General features: G+C 41.0%; 2 protein-coding genes across 3 annotated transcripts; both read right to left on the reverse strand.

The window, feature by feature from the left end:
* Positions 1–119: 119 nt before the first annotated feature.
* Positions 120–7,680, reverse strand: LOC110979731 (sulfotransferase 1A3-like). Its single transcript, XM_022235778.2, has 7 exons — positions 5,787–7,680; positions 4,912–5,079; positions 4,320–4,450; positions 3,440–3,677; positions 2,838–2,932; positions 2,053–2,236; positions 120–1,630 (listed from the first exon to the last, which is right to left on the reverse strand). Exons 1-7 carry the CDS (start codon positions 5,857–5,859, stop codon positions 1,527–1,529), a joined length of 993 nt encoding a protein of 330 aa, XP_022091470.2. The 5' UTR covers positions 5,860–7,680; the 3' UTR covers positions 120–1,526.
* Positions 7,681–11,071: 3,391 nt separating this feature from the next.
* On the reverse strand, positions 11,072–19,224 carry LOC110979730 (sulfotransferase 1A3-like). 2 transcript variants are annotated; one of them, XM_087139026.1, is made up of 7 exons: positions 19,139–19,224; positions 15,922–16,089; positions 15,207–15,337; positions 14,416–14,653; positions 13,234–13,328; positions 12,622–12,805; positions 11,072–12,184 (listed from the first exon to the last, which is right to left on the reverse strand). In XM_087139026.1, the coding sequence occupies exons 1-7, from the start codon at positions 19,170–19,172 to the stop codon at positions 12,081–12,083; spliced, it is 954 nt and encodes a 317-aa protein (XP_086995152.1). In that variant the 5' UTR covers positions 19,173–19,224; the 3' UTR covers positions 11,072–12,080. The 2 variants fall into 2 exon arrangements, with proteins under 2 accessions (XP_086995152.1, XP_022091467.2); XM_022235775.2 differs by lacking the exon at positions 19,139–19,224 and adding an exon at positions 16,437–17,028.
* Positions 19,225–19,666: the final 442 nt, after the last annotated feature.

The following is a 19,666-nucleotide window of genomic DNA, read 5'->3' on the forward strand; positions in this document are numbered from 1 at the left end:
CCTCAAGTCGGAGCACTTCAACATCGAGGACAAAATGGTGTTTTGCCATGAAGCGGTAAATAAGGACATGGCTTCAAGAAGGAAGAATGTCTGACAATATTGCTTGTGACAAGGAGAGGTTGAATCCCGATTTGAATGTTATATTCTCCTTCAATCGAACAAAATAAAACATTTGCATATTATTTACAAAACCGTTGCAGACAATGCAAGTGCACTTTTCGCGGTTGAATAAGAATTGTATATATGTTACAGATAAAGTAAACTTCGTCAAGAAGCCCTGAAGCGTGGAATACAGAATCAACTAAAATGTCACATAAATCTTAATCTGTGAGAGAAGAAATAAGTAAAACTATGACTTTTATTAATTTTAAATGTTTCTCAAAGGACATAGCCTTGTCACCATTTTGCACAGGCTCTAACGTAAACATACAACCATTTAAAACAAGTTTAAAAAAACGATTACAAAACCAAAGTTACAATAATTATGAAAACACACAGCACGAGACGAAAAACATACTCTATAGACGTACAAAAATTTCATAGACGATACTTTCGGAGACAACTGTAAGTTGTAAGGAGAAAATGTCAATTGTACAGACTGGTACAGCATTGGTTAATCTCTAGACACAGAGATCTCCGTGAAAAATGGATGTGTATCAGGCGTCCAGTTTTAAACTTGGGAACCACCTGTGAACTTTAAGTCAATCAGAAACGAAATGACTCGAGTTAATGACTCCAGTCACAATTTCAGGCGCTGACGTCATCATCCTTCACAGCCTCCTCTCTAGTTCATTTTACTAACTTAATTGATTAACTGAAAATTCAACCGAGAGGCCAAGGTTAAATGTAGCTACCAAATCATTAGCGGCCTCGAAGCCCAATTATAAAACGGTCCATAAAAATAGATTTTGGCAATAGACGAAACACCATATTAGTTAAATGATCGGCTATACCCATTCACGATATACAATCCACGCAGTTGACCTTAATATTTGTAGGTAAGGTTTTCGAACCAGGAACTATTATTTTGTTTGAGATACATGGTTCCAGACTACCTTACTATCAATTTTTCCCTCATTAATGAATATCCCCAGTGCTTAGCATTGTATATTAATTCCAAAAGTAATTTTCATTAAGTACAATATGAATTGGTCTCGTTTCTTTATCCCCAGTGATCCAATTGTGCATTTTTTTTATAAACTCTCTGTTTGTGAACGATATAGCAGATTGTCAACTTAAACTACAAAAAAGAATACTCAAAATTTCAAAAAATGTTGGTCCCATCAATGTCATTAATAGCATCGAAAGGTACATTACCTACAGTCATCTTTGAATTTGTGGTCATATACATACTTAAAAGAACTACACTCGATGCAACATCCAATTAATTCGGTATTCACGTGGCCACTAAGAAAAACGAATGACAAGAGATGCCTTTCAGTGGACTACTTTGAAAGAGAAAGTTAACAAAATTAATATTCATTACAAAAGGTTGCAGCAACATCACTCTGGGAGAGAAAAAAACATCAGTCGAAAGTGAGACCTACCACTGCCAGCTTGTCTCTGCACAAGGCGTCAATAGCTTCTGCCTGGGATTCAGACAAGTGGGTCCTCGAGTCCCCAGTGACGCCTGAAAGAAACAATACCATTTAGACTAATGGAAATATGTCTTGGTGCCTATACTGATTAGGAGCCAATTTACAAAAAGAACCCTTGCATTATCAGTGCGCCAATGCGTTATAACAATAGAAAGAATCCAGGTTTTCCTGTTGAGATCACATTGTATTTTGTCTTGTGCCCAAGGTGCTCGCAACCCTTGGCGTGTGGGCAGTTTGTCCTTGAAATGAAGTTCTTGCTAGAGTTTACTCAGTGCCTCCAACCATCTTAAATTGGAGTCTTATTGGAATTGGAATCGTTACTTGGTTGATGAGTTGCGTTTGTCCGTCTGCCAGTCTTTTGTTTGTTTGTTTGTTTGTTTGTTTTATTTCACTCAAAATAGGTCGTCAACACAAACGAATTGTGAACAGTTGTGTTTTAGATCCAATGAATTACCTTTCCGCATAAAGGACACACCCTCTTGTTTCCCCATGACCTGTTGAATGAGGACATCTGGGTTGGTCATAGGGTTTTTCTTCATGTTGGCGAAGGTGCAGTGGTCAGTGATGGCATCGATGACGTCATCTGAGAAAGATTTGCCAAGGAACTCGCTAATCCTTTTCACATTACCCCTCAGATCCTGAAAGACCCCGAAAATAAATGTAGTTTTTCTTTCTCCTTCTTAATTGTAAAGATTACATCTTGCATACCATGCATTCAAGCAAAACCCAAAGATGCTCTTGCTATTTTGCCAATTACAGAAGAACAGCTAGTCTTGCACCAGGCAATGCCATTGCTCACTAGATGAAACGAGATTTCGCTTATGCAATGCAATATCAACAGAAAATGCTAACTTTTACGCTCAAACATGATTTGTCTGATAAGACCTCCCACCTGCTACATCGAAAAAGACGCCATTGGATTCCTTACGGTGGCTTTTAAGGGACATTGCAAATCGAAATTCGAGATTTACCTCTCAACTTGCCAACGCATGTACTGACATCATAATCAATGTTCCCTATGTCTCTTGCTAACTACAGATTTCTCAATATTGGTACAATCTAAAAACTCCAAGGTCAAATTGACCCAGAATTGGGTCCCATTTGGCGAGACAATTTTCTGGGTCAAAATATGACCCCCTTTTAGGTCATAATTTGACCCGGAAAAGGGTCATGCCGAATGGGACCCAAAATCACATGGGTGAGCCTCCTTTTTCTGTGCGGAAAGGAAAAATAAGTTACCTTTTTCATGTCTTCAAATCGCAGAAGAAGAATGTGATCTTCGTTTCTCCTTTCCCAGAAGTAGAGGTAATGCTCCCACCACTTGCCATAGCCAACTACAAGGTCAAGAATAGACAACGCATTGCTAAGGTTTCAGCGAAAATGTTTGAGACACATAATGCAATACACAAATGCTTCTAAAATGTAAAATGCTTGTAACATAAAAAACAATGGATGATAAAGATTCAAAGCTTTCCTCTTGAGAGTGCACCTTGTACATTTTGACTTTTGTGTGTTAGTTTAATAAATAATTTTTTGTAAATTTTATGAGTTTATGGATCCACTTTGCTACCCCTGATTACACTTATTGCTGTCACGAATCCACATTCGCAGTGATTTTGTTGGTAGTTTTTACTTAAGAACTTATTTTCCAAGTATGACGTACGTCCAAATGGCAAAGAATGACTTCAAAACTTCGTTGAAGCCTTTATAGTCAACATCGCAACAGATTTCGATCATTAAGAAGTGTATTTTGTGCCATGGCCCATTGTTAAAAATTGGAAATACAATACCAGCCATTGGTTTAGATAAGTTCAAACTGCGTCCCCGAGTCTATTACTTACTGTCACCGCTGTGGAACCTGTCGAAGAAATCATCCCAGCTGATATCAAGATATGGACACAACAGTCGAGTGTGATGGAAGTAGGACACGGCCACGTCTTTCGGGTTCCTGATGACGTAGACGATCTTGACCTTCTTCTCCCAGACCTGAGGAGGGAGGAGTTGACCCGGGAGGTGGGACTTGATGAGGCGAGGAGAACTCCTGGGCATCCAACCGATCATCCGGTGAGTCCGAGGGCACTAGCAAGGAAACCGAAAAGCCAAACGGGAGATTTGAAGAAAAAAGAACTCGCAATTCAGGCTGAAATTGAGGGAAAAGGTAGCCTGATTTATCATACGAGAGAACAAGGATACTTTTCCACAATGATACTCCTTATCCTAGTTATTCTGAATCCAATTACAAGGGCCTTATAAGCTTCGAGATGAATCGAGAGAGGGCAGAATTTTCCTAGCAGGGGAGGCTCTTTTGGTCGGAACTGAACTTCGCTGGTCCACGAACGACTAGAAAAGTACGCCTAACGGTCGCATCGCTTCCAACAAAATGAAAACTCCCAATCAAAATGGCTCTTTACAACAGATGAGGTGGTGCTTTTGCTCGATGCAGGTAATAAAGACAAGGCGTATCTGCTCGCATATGCCACTTTGACAATATAAGTTTAATTATCCCCCCTAAGAAAAATCATCTAATTATATCAAATGGGTTATGACTAACCGAAGTGGCACAAAAATCACGTTGGAAAATAGGCAATTTCTCTTTACGGTGAACGATTTAGAATAGGGCAATAAACAAAGCAGAATTACACATTTAAAAAACTGAGACTGACTTGAACAAAAAAACAGCACAAGTGGACAACAAAATTTACTAGCTTATCAAGTTATTACGTCATTGTGCACGGTGCCTCCGAAGCTCATTTCCAAAAAAGGGACCCTTTGAATTGTGTGTCTTTTGTTGACTTCATCCAGGTTACCATCATGAAGAACACAAGACATGATCTCCTGCGTCCAAGTTGTTCCTGTGGGGAGGGGAACAGTCAGTATTAAAGACAATCTGACGTATAAGAGCCAACCCCCCCCGATCCCCTTATTGTCTCCCATGCGTCTTGCGTGGTTCACCCCTTTTACATTATGACTTCACGTGAAACCGTCAGGCACACTGTCTGAGGGGTTTCCATGACATGTGACTGGCACATACAAGCTAAAAAAATTGGGCAAGTGCAAATGCAATGATACACGTGCAATGTCTGAATAACAGTTACTCATGAAATAATTTTCCTATCCCGCTTACTGTTTTGTTTTCTTTCTTTCTTTCTTTGTGCTTTGCTTCTTGTTGAAATTTGTTTTGGTCTAAAAGTCTTTCTTTTAAATTTTGAACTCTTGTTTTTTGGAATTCCTCATAGTTTATCATACATTATGGACAGTAAGTCCTGAATCAACCTGAATCTTGCTGCTTTGTCACCGGTCTTTGTCAAAATACCTGCTTTGGCATAGGTGACGATGAACACGTCATCCTGTCGGATCTCCAGTGTCCTTAGGTCCTTCATAGTGCTTGGGAGGATATCCAGGTTGAGAGATACCCCTTCGTAATTGTACAATGCCCATGCTCCGAGATCCTCGGGCTTCAACTTGGAAATGTAGCGCTGAACTAAAAGAAAGACATACTGATCCGATTAGACACCATAACTACGGTGGCACCGCACTCACACGCACATTCCTCGCAGCTTGACGCGCGCGTACATTTTGGCAAATCACGACACCCTATTGGTCGAGGAGGCCTGTAACGCGCGCGTACCACCTGTCCACGAGCGCTGCGCCACTGCAGTAATGGCTTCTAATTTTGGATGTCGAATTACACAATAGGCCTCAAGTTGAAACTGAGTTAAGAAAGCAAGGCGTGCAAATGAAGCAACAGATGCCTTGGCTAGCCACATCGCTGTCAAATTACTAATTTAGGTCTAGAAGTACAACATCACGTAATGGATTGACAACATCACATCATGGCTTGACAACATCACATAATAGTTAGACAACTTTACATAAGGGATAGACAACATCGCTTTTCAGTTGGTTTGATAACATCACATAATGGTTTGACAACCTAACATAATGGTCTGACAACTTCACATTATGGTTTGACAACTTTACACAATGCTGACATCACATCACATAATTGTGTGACATCACATCACAGATTGAGGACATGATCAAACTGCGTTCACCAATTAACATTATAGTTTGGTACATTTGGCGTTCCATACAGGACATGTAATGTAGGCCTGAGGATACACGTAGGCCCTCGTACACGGAACAACAAAGTTGCAGTACAGTCCAAGCTTGGAGTTGGTGACTTACGTTTCCAGTCTAAGAAAAACTCAAACAAGCGTCGGATCCACGACTCGATGTATCCAGAGATAGTCTGGCCCATGGTGACCAGTGGGTTAATTTGGCAGTATCAGTCTGGTTGTTGGTGTGGTCCCTCCTGAGACGGTGACTCGGTTAATGCGCAATGTACATAATGAACAGTGCAGAGCACACTGAGTGCACACGCAAAACCAGCCAGTGGCAGACCTTGGCACAGATTTCCGATTGAAAGAGATCGATGCTGGATCGAATTCAATGAAGGTCAAACTAGTGAGAAAGGTCAACCGATCTTTATCTGGCCACGGATGGCGGCTTTGTCAAATTTAGGCTTTGTTTCCGATGCGGCTTCACGCTTTCGTTGTTGTTATTTTGTTTTAATGGCGCTTTCAGCATCTCAGGCTATTTGCGCCAATAACTGTACTTTATTCATACACTTTATTAATCAGAATCACATTACGGAGTTAGGAAGAAGGTCCAGTCTTAGAGGCAGGAGGAAACCGGAGTACCCGGAGAAAACCTGCTAGAGCGAGTACGGACTGGAAACCAAATGCACTTAAAGCCTGGGCCAAGAACCCGGGCCACATTGTTGCAAAGCGAGGAAAGAACCGCTACGCTAACCCGCTCCCCCACGCTTTCGTTGTCATGAGATCCTTCCTTATACGTACACGCTACGCATGAATAGACCTTTTTTCCTGTGATGTCACAATCGTGCTGGACCTTGATGTTTTGTGATGGTAAACTACTTATTCAAGATAAATAAGTCAAGCATGCAGCGTTCGCACGTGCGTTACGTGGTACGTGGTTGAAGCTGCCCGTACCAGAAATACATGCGATCACCATGGCCAACTGCGGTCTGACATGGTGGTGTTGTTTACATTTAGCGCAATCCAGTCACGTGTGTGAAAAGGTCTATTCAAACATGACAAATTGGTGTTCCCAAAACAGGTCGCTTAAAGGTCAACATCTATGGTTTAAAGTGGCGTGATATGGATCGATGGACGGATCGATAAGAAGATTACAGATAGAATCGATAGCAAGATAGTGATAATAATTCGCGTCATGATAACGTGGTACGCAAAGGGAATTAAGGAACGTTGCTGACGGTATCGAGACGATGGTAATGCGTATTCCGAGTTTCGACTCATCGATATCATCAAACAAAACCGATACATAAACACGTTGTCGTGTAGTCATTTTGATCTAATTTTTTATGATTTATAACATCGCTGATCGGATGAAACCAATTGAATAAACATTTTTAAAATACCGGTACGGCGGTTGGCTTTTTATGAAATGTGGGAGAGATCTGTGACTGTGAAAGATACACATTTGGATATCTGTCTTTAAATACTATTCAAAGTTGATGATTCTGCCTTTACATGTGTGTGGGGAAAAAAGAAATAGAAGAAAAGGGTCATAATAAAGAACGATGACAAACAAGACATTTCATTTCATCACAGAGTTTAAAACAGGTCTGTACAAGTTTATTTTATTGATATTTTTTCATGGATAGGTCCAAGGGCTGGATTGTACCAATCGTAAAAAAAACTAGATGGTACAATGTTATGTTGTTCACTTAAAAACACAGCAATGGTTGCATGTTTCACACGTAAAAAGTCTTGGAAAATATAGCAAGAAATCATCATTTATTAAGTTATCTTAAAGGTGTAGCTTAAAGGTACTCGTTTCAAAAGAATTCAGTGAAATCACATCAGTCGAAAGTGAGACCTACCTTTGTAAACTTGTCTTTGCACAAGGCGTCGATAGCTTCTGCCTGGGATTCAGACAACTGCGTCTTGGAGTCCCCGACGACACCTACAAGAGCAAAACTTGGATCCATGAATCGATGTATCCAGATAGTGCTGTGCCATGGAACTGCTAGACGGTTGTACAAACACGATATATATGTAAACATTTTGTGCAGTGCGCACGCGGTCCCGTAGGTCCTGATCGCGTTCGCTGACATATGAAGCAAGATGTGAGACGGAGAGAACCCCCGTGCTTTGTGTTGGTCATTGTTTCACTGGAATCTGAGGAATTCTTTTTTGGACATCTAGGGGGGGGGATGTGTAAGCAACAATAGTCTTAGAGTGTGTATAGCGATTGAACATGTTACTGGGGTACCACCCTCGGTCTCATTTCTTGCTGGATATAATCGCTGTTACTGTGTTAGTGATGTGGTACGGTGAAGCAGCCAGCGGTAAAAATAAGCCCCGAGATGAACCAAGAGAGGGCGCATATATGCTGGCAACGGAGGTGCTTGGGGTACACCCTCGTATTTAGGCCAGAAATATGTCCGCCGAGCTCATTAATAAAAGTTATACACTCTAAATATTCTGTATTAGAGGGTCCTGAAAGCCATGGAACTGGGACATTTTCTACATTTTACGGGTGGTCTGCTTCTGGTGAAAATTTCTCAAAAATTCATTGGTCAACCCCCCGAAAATTGAGAGGAAAATGAAAAAGGACATGTGGAACGTCATTTTTCTGTGCAGCCTGAACACCTGTGAGAGTTGTATTTTTTAAATATTTGCGAAGTATGAGGATTTATCACTGCTGTCAAAGGGAATTTATTTCTAGTGGTGCACCCCTAGGCTCATTTGGTGGGAACTGTACTTCGGTGGTTCACGAACGACTATGACATTCAGGCGTTGCGGCCGCATCGCTACCAACAAAATGAATACTCCCCAACCAACATGGCTCTAATTTCAACCGATGTGGGGTACTTCTGATCAACCGTGATCAGCAAGCCACGAGATGCTCCATTTGGTTCGAAATAAACAGGGAGGCTTTGTCAAATCTGGGCTTCTGTCGGCTTCGGCTTCACGCTTGCGGTTTTATGAGACCTTACCGGGACACACCGGTGCAAATGTTAAAAAGGCCAAAGGATTTCCATTTGGTTCCATATGATCCGATATTAGGGGAAAAGCTTCATAAAAAACTGATACACTACCCTTCATTCAAGAAGCTACGATCTTTGGAGTGTTAAATACCAGTCTATTATATGTCATCGCTCTGTCAAAATGAGAAACATGTCTCCAGAGCCACTTTGGAGTTAAAGGCCTTTAAGAACCTTGCACAGTGTTGAAGCAATAGGAATCCTCAACATTTTAACATCTACCAAGAAAGTTTGCATGGAGAAGACAAACATGGCAAAGGTCAATCCATGGAGCCGGAGCTCAGAGGTGGCGCTAGAAAAAGGACTCTCTGGAACGCCAAAGAGACATGTAATATGATCGATGAATCGGTGATGCACTTCAGGCTTAAGCAGTCGGTGATGCACAATTATTCACGACCGGTGATGGACTTTTACGATCAACGGGAAACCTTCAACTGACAATGCATATTCGCAATTACCCCAACTAGTGTGGCACCGATGGAGCGGGAGTGAGAGTCCGTGCCACACTGGTGGGGCTAATTCACGATAAGCTTACTTTCCCATGGTTGAAGCATATTTACGAACAATGATCGTATTATTTGTTTTCATGGTCTTTCACCACCGGTGATCAACTTTGCCATTACTCCAGTGAACTTTCATTTCTTCACAGAACGGCCGTTGAATTCCATCGATGACAGGCGCAGTCGTCCTTAACTACACCCTGCATTGTGGTGCATTTTCCCCTACTCTTAAGACGTTTTAAAAGCATAGTTTGCCCCCCTCCAAGTACAAAGGCTGTCCTCAATCATGATGGGGAACGGCCATCTAGGTCGGCTGATTTTACACCAGCGATTATTCCCCTTTGGGAACTTTTAATAACATTATAAGTTCCACACATGATGTTCCCGAGTCAAGGGCCCATGTTCTGAACGAACGTCTCGCGCATGCGCAACAAGCCAGCTGTATAAGCTGTCCTAGGAATGCGCTGACGTTGCAAAATTGGTATTGAAAGCGGAGGTTGTCATGTCACAGATGTTGCTGAATGAAAACACGTGAATCGTCATCCTTTTTTCCAAGTAAATGAGTCTAAAGAATGTTATCTTCATTACTCATCCAATGCCAAACGCATTGAATATTTCACAGCAATTAGCCCAGCTTGGAAAAGTGGGTGCTGTACGGATTGATATGTTAAAACAATGGTGATCCCTCATCCTTGATGGCTGAAAAGCAAGAGAGGCAACATGCATAACTTAGAAATCACCCTTCTGGAAGCTCCCATCTTTAGAGTGTTTAGGCTCATAACCAACCAACCAATCAATACTTGGACACGGCCTCTCACCAGTTATAATGCTTTTACCGTTTGATTCAACGAACTCCGAACACGTAGTTTGTGTTAACATTGATACAAATAGCAATTCAAAGATATGACACACACTAGTTCTACAAATGACATTTAATGTCCTTTTTCTATAACTGATGCACCAGAAATCATTTCTTGATTCGGTTCGCGGACAACACACAGAATAACAGGAATACTGCATGTGCATGTATAAATTTTCCTCTTAAATTTAAAACTTGCTCTTTGTTCCACTTACGCTGCGGTGACTACGCATCTCATCAAGACTACTTTCTGCCTCACATACCTCAAATCGCCACATTCTACATTACAGATACTTACAGAAATACGACCAATATCACAGGCCCTATATATAGTATAATTCGACCACTAGAATTAGAAGCCATTACTGCGATGGCACAACGCCCGTGGACAGGTGGTACGCGCGCGTTGCACGCCTCTTCGACCAATGGGATGTCGTGATTTGCCAAATGCACGCGCGCGTCAAACTGAAGAATGTGCGTGTGAGTGCGGTGCCACCGCAGTTACGGCGTCTAATCGGATTAGTCTATAAATTGGTGGCTAAAAATGATTTAACCGACTATTAAGTTCCTTTGAAAAGGAGCCCCACGTATTTAAGAATATAAGGTATTGCTCAGTCGAAATACATATATTTGACCGTACGGTCTATAAAAATAAGTGGCATCATCATTAGTTCTATATCAACAGCTGTATGAAAATATAAATCTCCAGGCAAATTGGATCCTTAGAGATGGATGATTCAGCTTCAGACGGTTCGTAGGTCCATTTAAAGCCTTGAATATTTAAAAGTGCACCTTTCAATACGATACACTTAAATTACTTGCTGTATATTTACAGTGCTTTCGTTCATTAGCACCACGAGGGCTACTTGCGTGGTCAGTAAATCTACTTCAGTTTTTGTTGTACCCCAACAAATATTTCCATTTGAATAACCCACAAATAGTCTGTGCGGGAAGTTTGAATCTGCGGTTTGGATCCTGATTTGAGTCTCATGTTTCCCTTCATAAATAACACACTGCAAAAGTAAGAGAGCAACTCAACAGGTGAGTCGCTACGCGAGCAGACCAACATAAAAGTGACAGAAGGGAGAAAAAATTAAGCGCGCAGCACAAAAAATCGACTTCACAGAACATCGACAACAACTAAAACAAATCTCTGTATCTGTCTGCCATTATGTGGCGTTCTCAAGGAGTTCAAAGCATTCGACCTCAATGCCGTTAAATAAATGTGGTTAATTGGGTTACTCGATGGTAAACTTGTAAATGAAGGGCAGAAATGGAAAACACCAGCTATCCTTTCCTTTTGAATAACCCACAATTAGTCTGTGCGGGAAGTTTGAATCTGCGGTTTGGATCCTGATTTGAGTCTCATGTTTCCCTTCATGAATAACACACTTCGCTTGTATAGGCCTATCACCTGAACCTTTCAGTCAATGCAAGTGCACTTTGTCTTGTGATATTGGTCTCAGACACACGTCACAGAGAGTGTAAACTTGATTCAGAATTCCTTGTAGAAGTGAGAGTCAATTACTGTGTTGTGAGAAATAAATTGAAAGACTTCAAACCTTACTTCGATATGTCCTCATGCAGGGTGACTATTTTCAAGCTTCAGTGGCTCACCTTTCTTTGTATCTCCCAATGGTCCTCCCAATGGATCATTTGTGTTGATGGAAAAGGACTTTTTTTGGCAAAAATATTCACCACAGTATCAGAGCTTACTACCTAAACATTACACTTTAACTGACGCAACTGGGGTGATGCTAACTTTGCACAATTTGGCTTTGTGAATATACCACTTCTGGAGATGTACAGTTAGATTAAAAGATAGTACAAATCATTGTGAATAAACCCTAAACTCCATATAAAAAAGACAATTTCTGTACTCTAAAAAGCAGCATAAAGGCTAACTCAAAGAGTTGGCATGTTTTCACGCGTAAAACTTGAAAAAATAATCGGAAATCACTCTTGATTGAGTACTCTTGAAGGTGTTACTAAAAGTATTCGTTTCAAAAGAATGCAGTGGAACCGCATCAGTCGAAAGTGAGACCTACCACTGTCAACTTCTCTTTGCACAAGGCGTCGATAGCTTCCGCCTGGGATTCAGACAATTGCGTCTTGGAGTCCCCAACGACACCTACAGGGGCAAAACCATCAAACAAGACCTGTGCAATTATTTATTTCTTGATGCCTATATTGATTTGCCTCCAATCTTCCCGAACCCCTTATATCTACAAGTGCCTTGAAGCGTTACAGTTGTAAAGAGGTGCCATGATTTGCTTATTTACGATCAAATATATTTTGACTTGCGCATGAGACACTTGCAATCCTTGACGTGTGGGCAGTTTGTCTCTTGGAATGAAGCTCTAACGAGTAATGAGGCTCTATCTCCAACTACTCTCGAATTGGAGTCTACAAAGTGATAATCTGTTACTTCAAAACTTCATCTCCTTAGGGAAAGCCCTTGGTTGAGTGGTTTATTTGTTCTTCTTTATGGAATGCACTCAAAGGACGCTGCCAGAACAACGTAACAGCGAACAATATTGTTCTATGGCTCTAGGTCCAATTAGCTACCTTTTCGCATGAAGGAAACACCCTCTCGTTTTCCTACGATTTGTTGAATGAGGACGTCTGGGTTGGTCATGGGGTTCTTCTTCATGTTGGCGAAGGTGCAGTGGTCGGTGATGGCATCGATGATGTCATCCGAGAAAGATTTGCCAAGGAACTCGCTAATCTGTTTCACAGTACCCCTCAGATCCTGAAGGAGCCGAAAGGAAATGGAATTCTTTTCTTATACTAAATTTGTAATGGTTACATCTTCGATACAATGCAATCAAATAGAACAATGCGATTTTTTGGCCACAGAGAGAATAAAGATCAAAACGGGTTTCACTTACGTGATATTTACTGTCAACAGAAAAATTGGTCAGTCCAACAACATTAATAAGGAACAACAGAAATGACACTGCTGGACATCAACATTTGATTTGTTCCCGTGGCTTTCAAAGGACACCGTAAATCAAATTTCAAGACTCGTCACTTTGATTGTGAATACATACACTAGCATCAATATTCAGTTTGCGATGTACCTTTTTCAGGACAGGGTTGTCAGTCTGCATTTGGGAAGTCACAGGTGCAAATCCAACTAAAGTTCCATTTCCTGTCTACAAAGAGGAAATCATCTACCTTTTTCATGTCTTCAAATCGCAGAAGAAGAATGTGGTCTTCGTTTCTCCTTTCCCAGAAGTAGAGGTAATGCTCCCACCACTTTCCATAGCCAACTACAACAGGGTCAAGAACCAGCAAAGCGTTGCTTAGATCAAGCAATTGTGTGTTGGAATGATCAAACACGATCTCCTCAAATGTTTCAGATATACAATGCAATAGTAAAATGCTTTTAAATCGTTAAAGGCTAGTAGGCCTAAAGATAAATCTTCAAACCCATCCTCTGCACTGTGTATGTTACCTCTTGTCCATCAGTTACATAAGATTTTGTCTTTAATTTCTACAGGCTTACGGATCATTTTCTGTATTTCTGATTACAAAATGCTGTCATCGTTGCACACTGGATTACAAAATGCTGTCATCGTTGCACACTGAAGCAATTTTTGAAAGCTTATATTGAAGTTTCACTTATATTGAAGTTTTACTTACTTTATTTTCAACTTTTGTTTCACTATTTCAAAGGGTATTTTACCGCCTTTTTGGTTTTATGCCGAGTATATCCATACACATGAGCAACAGTGTGAAGCAATCATATTGCATTGGTTTGTACACAAAACGTCCTGCATTTTTGTAGATTTTCCTGGACTCAGTTTTCTCCTTTGCTGATTTATTGTTGTTTATGTGCACAGCAATAAGAAACCATCAGTCCCTCTCTCATTTTTTCAGTTAGTAAATTCTGGGTTCACAATTTGAAGAGAAACACTTATGTACCGAACCACGTCTTCCCTAGATGACTTCACAGCCAACAGCGCCCTCAGTTGTCCGGGAAAGCATAGGTAATTTCAAATGTTTAAAAGCATGCACTTTTCCCATGCATTTAACAAAATTGGAAAGTAAAAGAGTTCTCATACATTGAAGAGTTAACAAAGTTAAAGAGAAATTGTGTCAAAAAGAAAAATTTATTGCAGCTACACTTTAAGATGTTGAAGTGGGGCATTGGCCTACATCGGAGCAGCACCTGAGTCTTCAGAGTCATCACTGGAACAGAAATGAATCTTAATGAGTATGTTTTATGCAATGACCAATTTAAATTGCTCATTACACAAAATATTCTGCACGTCTAATGACACACTCTGTACATCCATTTTAAAACTTGGACATACAGCTTGCTTTGCACTGTTAATCCGCTGGTCTGTTACTTACTGTCACCGCTGTGGAATTTTTCGAAGAAATAATCCCAGCTGATATCCAGATGAGGACACAACAGTCGAGTGTGATGGAAGTAGGACACAGCCACGTCTTTTGGGTTCCTGATGACGTAGACGATCTTGACCTTCTTCTCCCAGACCTGGGGAGGGAGGAGTTGACCCGGGAGGTGGGACTTGATGAGGCGAGGAGAACTCCTGGGCATCCAACCGATCATCCGGTGAGTTCGAGGGCACTAGCAAGGAAACCGAAAAGCCAAACAGGAGATTGGAAGAAAAAGGACTTCTAAGGTCAAAGTGAGGAAAACAATTGCCCGAAATACAAGAAGGATATTCACCTGTCTCGGAATGTCTGTCTGTATGTCTTTTTTTGTTTGTCTTTTTCCCTCTGTCAGTTGCAGTCTGTCATTCAGTCAGTCCGTCTGTCTGTTTATAGGAATTTGTTTTCTCCTGTAATTGTATGTTTGTATTTTAGTTGTTAATTTATTAGAGCCTCATTATTTGCCATGCTTATATTTTCATAATCCATTCAGACTTTTTAGTTGGACAGGAAAAAAAATTTAGCAATATTTTAAAAAGTACTATAAGTCCCTTTTTAGCAGCGCTTACTTCCTGTTCTGAAAGAGTACCCCTTAATGAAATCAAATATGTAGGCCTAATATAGGAGCAATTAGACATTCATAATTAAAAGCAAATGTACAAAAGTGGCATAAGCTGAGTACCTTACATGTAACTACGAAATCTAAATGAAAATCTAACAACAAATTCTAAATGAAATCAAGTATTTACATCACTGTGCACGGTGCCTCCGGCATTCATTTCCAAAAAAGGGACCCTTTTCATCGTGTGTCTTTTGTTAACTTCATCCAGGTTACCATCATGAAGCACACAGGACATGATCTCCTGCGTCCAGGTCGTGCCTGTGAGGAGGGGAATAGCCACTTAGACAATCTGATGTATCACGTCCCATCCCATCCACCTTTAGTCTCTTATGCTTCTTGTGTGATTAACGCTTCTTACACTACGACTTCTTTTGAAAGCCTTGGGCACACTGTCCTGGTTACTTGCATGAAATCTGACTCACTTTGTAGGATGATTACGACGAAAGACTGGGAAATTGCAAACACTTAAAAAAAGAGCATCGAATAAAAGATACTCCGGCAACAACATTCTTGTCAGGTTGTCCGGTTTTGTCTTTTTTCTCTTTTTTTGGCTTATTTTGTTTTGTTGCTGATCAAAAAGTAACCCCTTAAGAGCCATTACTAAATCTTTTCCTTCCTCCACTATCTTTCTTGTGGGCAATCCAGCGGGAGCTGGTTAAATATTGCGTTCTTTATGTCTTGTTTCTAATGTTTAAATGTACCTTTTGTTGATAGAAAGTTTTAAGTGTATCCGAAAAAATGAAATGAAATAGCTAAATGTTCAATTTAAAAATCCAACATACATTATGGACAACCATTCCTGAATCAACCTACACCGTGGCCGGTCTTTGTCTAACACATACCTGCTTTGGTATAGGTGACGATGAACACGTCATCCTGTCGTATCTCCAGTGTCTTCAGCTCTTCCATAGTGCTCGGGAGATTATCCTGCTTGAGAGCCACGCCCTCGTAATCGTACACTTCCCATTCTCTGAGATCCTCCGGCTTCAACTTGGTCATGTAGCGTTGAACTGAAAAAAAAACAAAACTGACGACATATGAAACGCTGTACAGACCTCAGGCTGATAACGAAGAGACATAACAAAGCAATACACACACCTGTGCCACGCCACGTATTACACTGACATTTGACTTTTAAACAATGTACATACCGGGCCTCAGTACACAGCATCTTTTTTCACCTCTGCATGATCCAACTTAGCAAAGCAGCCATGTTTATGTTCCACTGTCACAAAGAAATTGACACATTGACACACTTCCCCCAGTGAGACAGAACAGAAGAGAAGCCTATGTACATTGGCAGGAACAATGACAGTTGACACACAAGTCACAGTCCAGGCTTTTGAGCATTACCTACCTTTCCAGTCCAAGAAATACTCTGCCCAAGGTTGAATCCATGGCTGGATGTATCCGGAGACAGTCTGACCCATCGTGACAAGTCCGTTAATTTAGCGGAATCACTTGATCACGTTCCGAACGCCCTCTAGTTCCAAGGTACAGAGTATAATCCAACTCTACGGTGCAGTCCCCTCCAATTTTATAAGCAGCCCCATTTCTTCATTATCATCGGGCTTTGCTTTCTGGTTGTACAACTTATGGAGATATGTAAACACACACGGCAACTTGCAAGTACAGTACATGTACTGTACATGCACGTTTATAAATCACAGCACAGCGGTAACACGCATTATTACGGAGCTGGCAGAAGTGGAGTTAAACTGTATGGAACGCCAAAGAAACATTAAATATAGTCGCCGAATCGGGGATGCACTTTAGGTTTAGCTATCGGTGGATGCATAATTATTTGCGATCGGTGATGGACTTTCAAGATAGGTAGGTGATCGATCAGCCTTCAGCTTGTGATGCATTTTCACAAAAGATGATCATAGTCTTGGTTTTTAATCGCCTTTCACTACCGGTAATTAACGATGCAATCGGTGAGGGAGTTTCACTACTATCAACTTTACGATCGGTGCGTGATGTTCTCTTTCGTAGCGTCGAGTCAATCGATAATGAAATCGATGAGCAACCATGATGTGAATAACAAGATTTACTCGGCTTAAAAATTCAAAAAGAAATGTCGGACGTGAAGCTTGTTTTCGAACAAAATCACAAAACAAGAGAGAATATAACAACTTACGTAAATGACGTGAATCGAGTTCTCATTCCATTATCTTTAGTTGTCAAACCATTATTTATTCCATTATGTGAAGTCTACATCTGTTATGTAAAAACCTCGGTCAGTTATGTAATATTGTATTAGGTGATGTTGTCGATCAATTACGATTTGTCAAATCATCGTGGGAAGTTGTTTTCCTATGTGAAGTTGTCAAACTATTATGTAATGCTCTCAATTGGGCCTACTAATGTGATGTTTTCAAACCACTTGGGCGATGCTTTAAATCCATTTCGTGAAACTGTCGCTCAATTAAGTGAATTTTCACTCCGTTATGTCACCACATTGTCAGACAATTCAGTGACGTTCATAATCAATTTTGTAATGTTGTCAAACCACAGTGTAGCCAATACATTTTGAAGTGAGCTATCCCTTTAATTACATGGCGCGTATTAAGTTGGCATGGATCACAGATAATACGGGCGATTCACAATAGTGCGCCTCCAAGAGTTTGCAACGCGTTGACCAATCACCACGCGCGAAATCAGTCGACCCTTTCCAAATGCGCATTGGGTAGACAGATTTCGCGCATCATGATTCGCCAATGCGTTGCAAACTCATCATCTACTTTCCTATGGGCAAACAGTTTTATTGCCAGTCTTGAGAGGAGAATAATGACGCCTTGTGAACGTTTCCATATTAAACTGTCAGACTTTATTTCCCTTAAAAACCTTCAAAGCATATATAGAAAGAGTAGCGCCATCAGCTTTAAATTTTGGAAACAATATGTCTGTTGTGTACCGTGTGAACTAGCGCATACACCTGCAGCCATGGAACGCCAAACATTTCAATATTCAATGTTTCATCAACCACTTTTTAACTGATCCTTATGCCAGGTGAACTTTAATACTATGAGCAGTGAAAGGCCTCCTACCCATAGAGTGAACTGCCACCTGCTGTGTTGGAAGCAACTCAAGTAGATAAAGAAACCTACCACGTTGCCTTGTTGGCCGAGTCTATGATAGAGTAACGATAAAGTTCCGCTGTCAAGAAGGGTCTGGCAAGTCACGTACGTCCTGAGAATGGCTCCTGCCGCTTTGGAAAATGCCAAGCGGTAGAAATCAGCCAACGGCATATATACCTGGCTATGGAAGCGGCTACATCGAAATTCTCGGTAGAGCCGCGTTCAAGCCGTAGCCAAGAATAAGTCTGTTCTCCCATCTCACAATTCAGTGTTTATCATCTGACTCACGTATTTCTAGCATGAACCCCGACGTCTACTAGTGTAGATCAAACATAAATGTGAAACATGAAACTCATAAAGATCTCACTTATAATATATCAAACATCGCAAGCACAAATTTGATATTACCCTCTGATACGTTAGACATTGCCTATATACACGATTAGACATTGAACTAAATATGCAGAACATCGCACATTTTATATTAGACAATGGACGTATAAATTGGGACACAGAAAATATACAACGTATTGAACAAAAAATGTGAACAGCGCACATATATTGATAAAACATTGAACATTGAAACATTTGGCATGCCATATCAAGTTTATTACAAATAATGGTGATACTTCTATTGCAACTCTATCCGCCTTGAGCATAAGTATCTGTTGAAAAGAGCAACAATTGTTGGAAAGTGTTAATTTTGTTGGTAGCCACGGGATCATAACGTATTCGTGCATTTCCCAGTCGTTGTGAACCAGTGAAGTGCAGTGCCCACCAAAGCAGCCTCTGTTGCTAAGGAAATTGCGCCCTCTCAGGCCCAGTGTTTTTCCTCAACCCCAGGTGACCTCGGCACATGCTGCCATGAAACGCATTGACCACCTCCTGACGGTACTCCATTAAAAACAAACGCTTGTGCATTAATCCCACATAGATCAAAGTGTCTCATGGGCCTATAGGAATTGAGAAACTACATTACCCCAGATTGGTCTTTGGCTTCCGCTTTCCTTCATGTCAATCAGCCGTCTGAAACTCGGATCTACTATCTGGGTATTCTTTACATCCTCTTCGGATACTTGAGGATTCGCAAGAATGCCCCAGAACCCGCTCCTCAAGTCTACCTTCTGAACCACTGTCGACAGCCATCATTAGAAGCTTTGCTGGCTTGTGATGTCACGTCTGCTTCCTGACTACAGTGTAATTCGACCACCAGAATTAGAAGCCATTACTGCGTTGGCACAACGCTCGTGGACAGGTGGTACGCGCGCGTCACATGTCTCTTCGACCAATAGGATGTCGTGATTTGTCAAATGTACGCGCGCGTCAAGCTGGTGAATGTGCGTGTGAATGTGGTCTCACCGCAGTTATGGTGTCTAATCGGATTAGTCTATAGGCCTAGATACCATAATATTACTGGTGTTCACTATAGTGGTGTAGCTTACTCAGGTATTTATTTGACCAAATGTGTTCAGTACACTACTGGCAAATCACTCAGCCCAAAAAATTA

Source organism: Acanthaster planci, linkage group LG07 (genome assembly GCF_054643075.1).
Source record: "Acanthaster planci isolate LZ-2023a linkage group LG07, COTS_SCS, whole genome shotgun sequence".
NCBI classification, from domain to species: Eukaryota; Metazoa; Echinodermata; class Asteroidea; order Valvatida; family Acanthasteridae; genus Acanthaster; species Acanthaster planci.

Excerpts from the sequence above, each read along its gene's own strand:
- LOC110979731 (XM_022235778.2), bottom strand. The coding sequence starts at position 5,859 with ATGGGCCAGACTATCTCTGGATACATCGAGTCGTGGATCCGACGCTTG. Across the intron at positions 3,678-4,319 it reads GAGGCACCGTGCACAATGAC|TGCCCTCGGACTCACCGGAT; the intron begins GTAATAACTTGA and ends TTTCCTTGCTAG. Across the intron at positions 1,631-2,052 it reads TGTGTCCTTTATGCGGAAAG|GCGTCACTGGGGACTCGAGG; the intron begins GTAATTCATTGG and ends TGTTTCTTTCAG.
- LOC110979730 (XM_022235775.2), bottom strand. The coding sequence starts at position 16,509 with ATGGGTCAGACTGTCTCCGGATACATCCAGCCATGGATTCAACCTTGG. Across the intron at positions 14,654-15,206 it reads GAGGCACCGTGCACAGTGAT|TGCCCTCGAACTCACCGGAT; the intron begins GTAAATACTTGA and ends TTTCCTTGCTAG. Across the intron at positions 13,329-14,415 it reads AAAATTCCACAGCGGTGACA|TTGGCTATGGAAAGTGGTGG; the intron begins GTAAGTAACAGA and ends ACCCTGTTGTAG.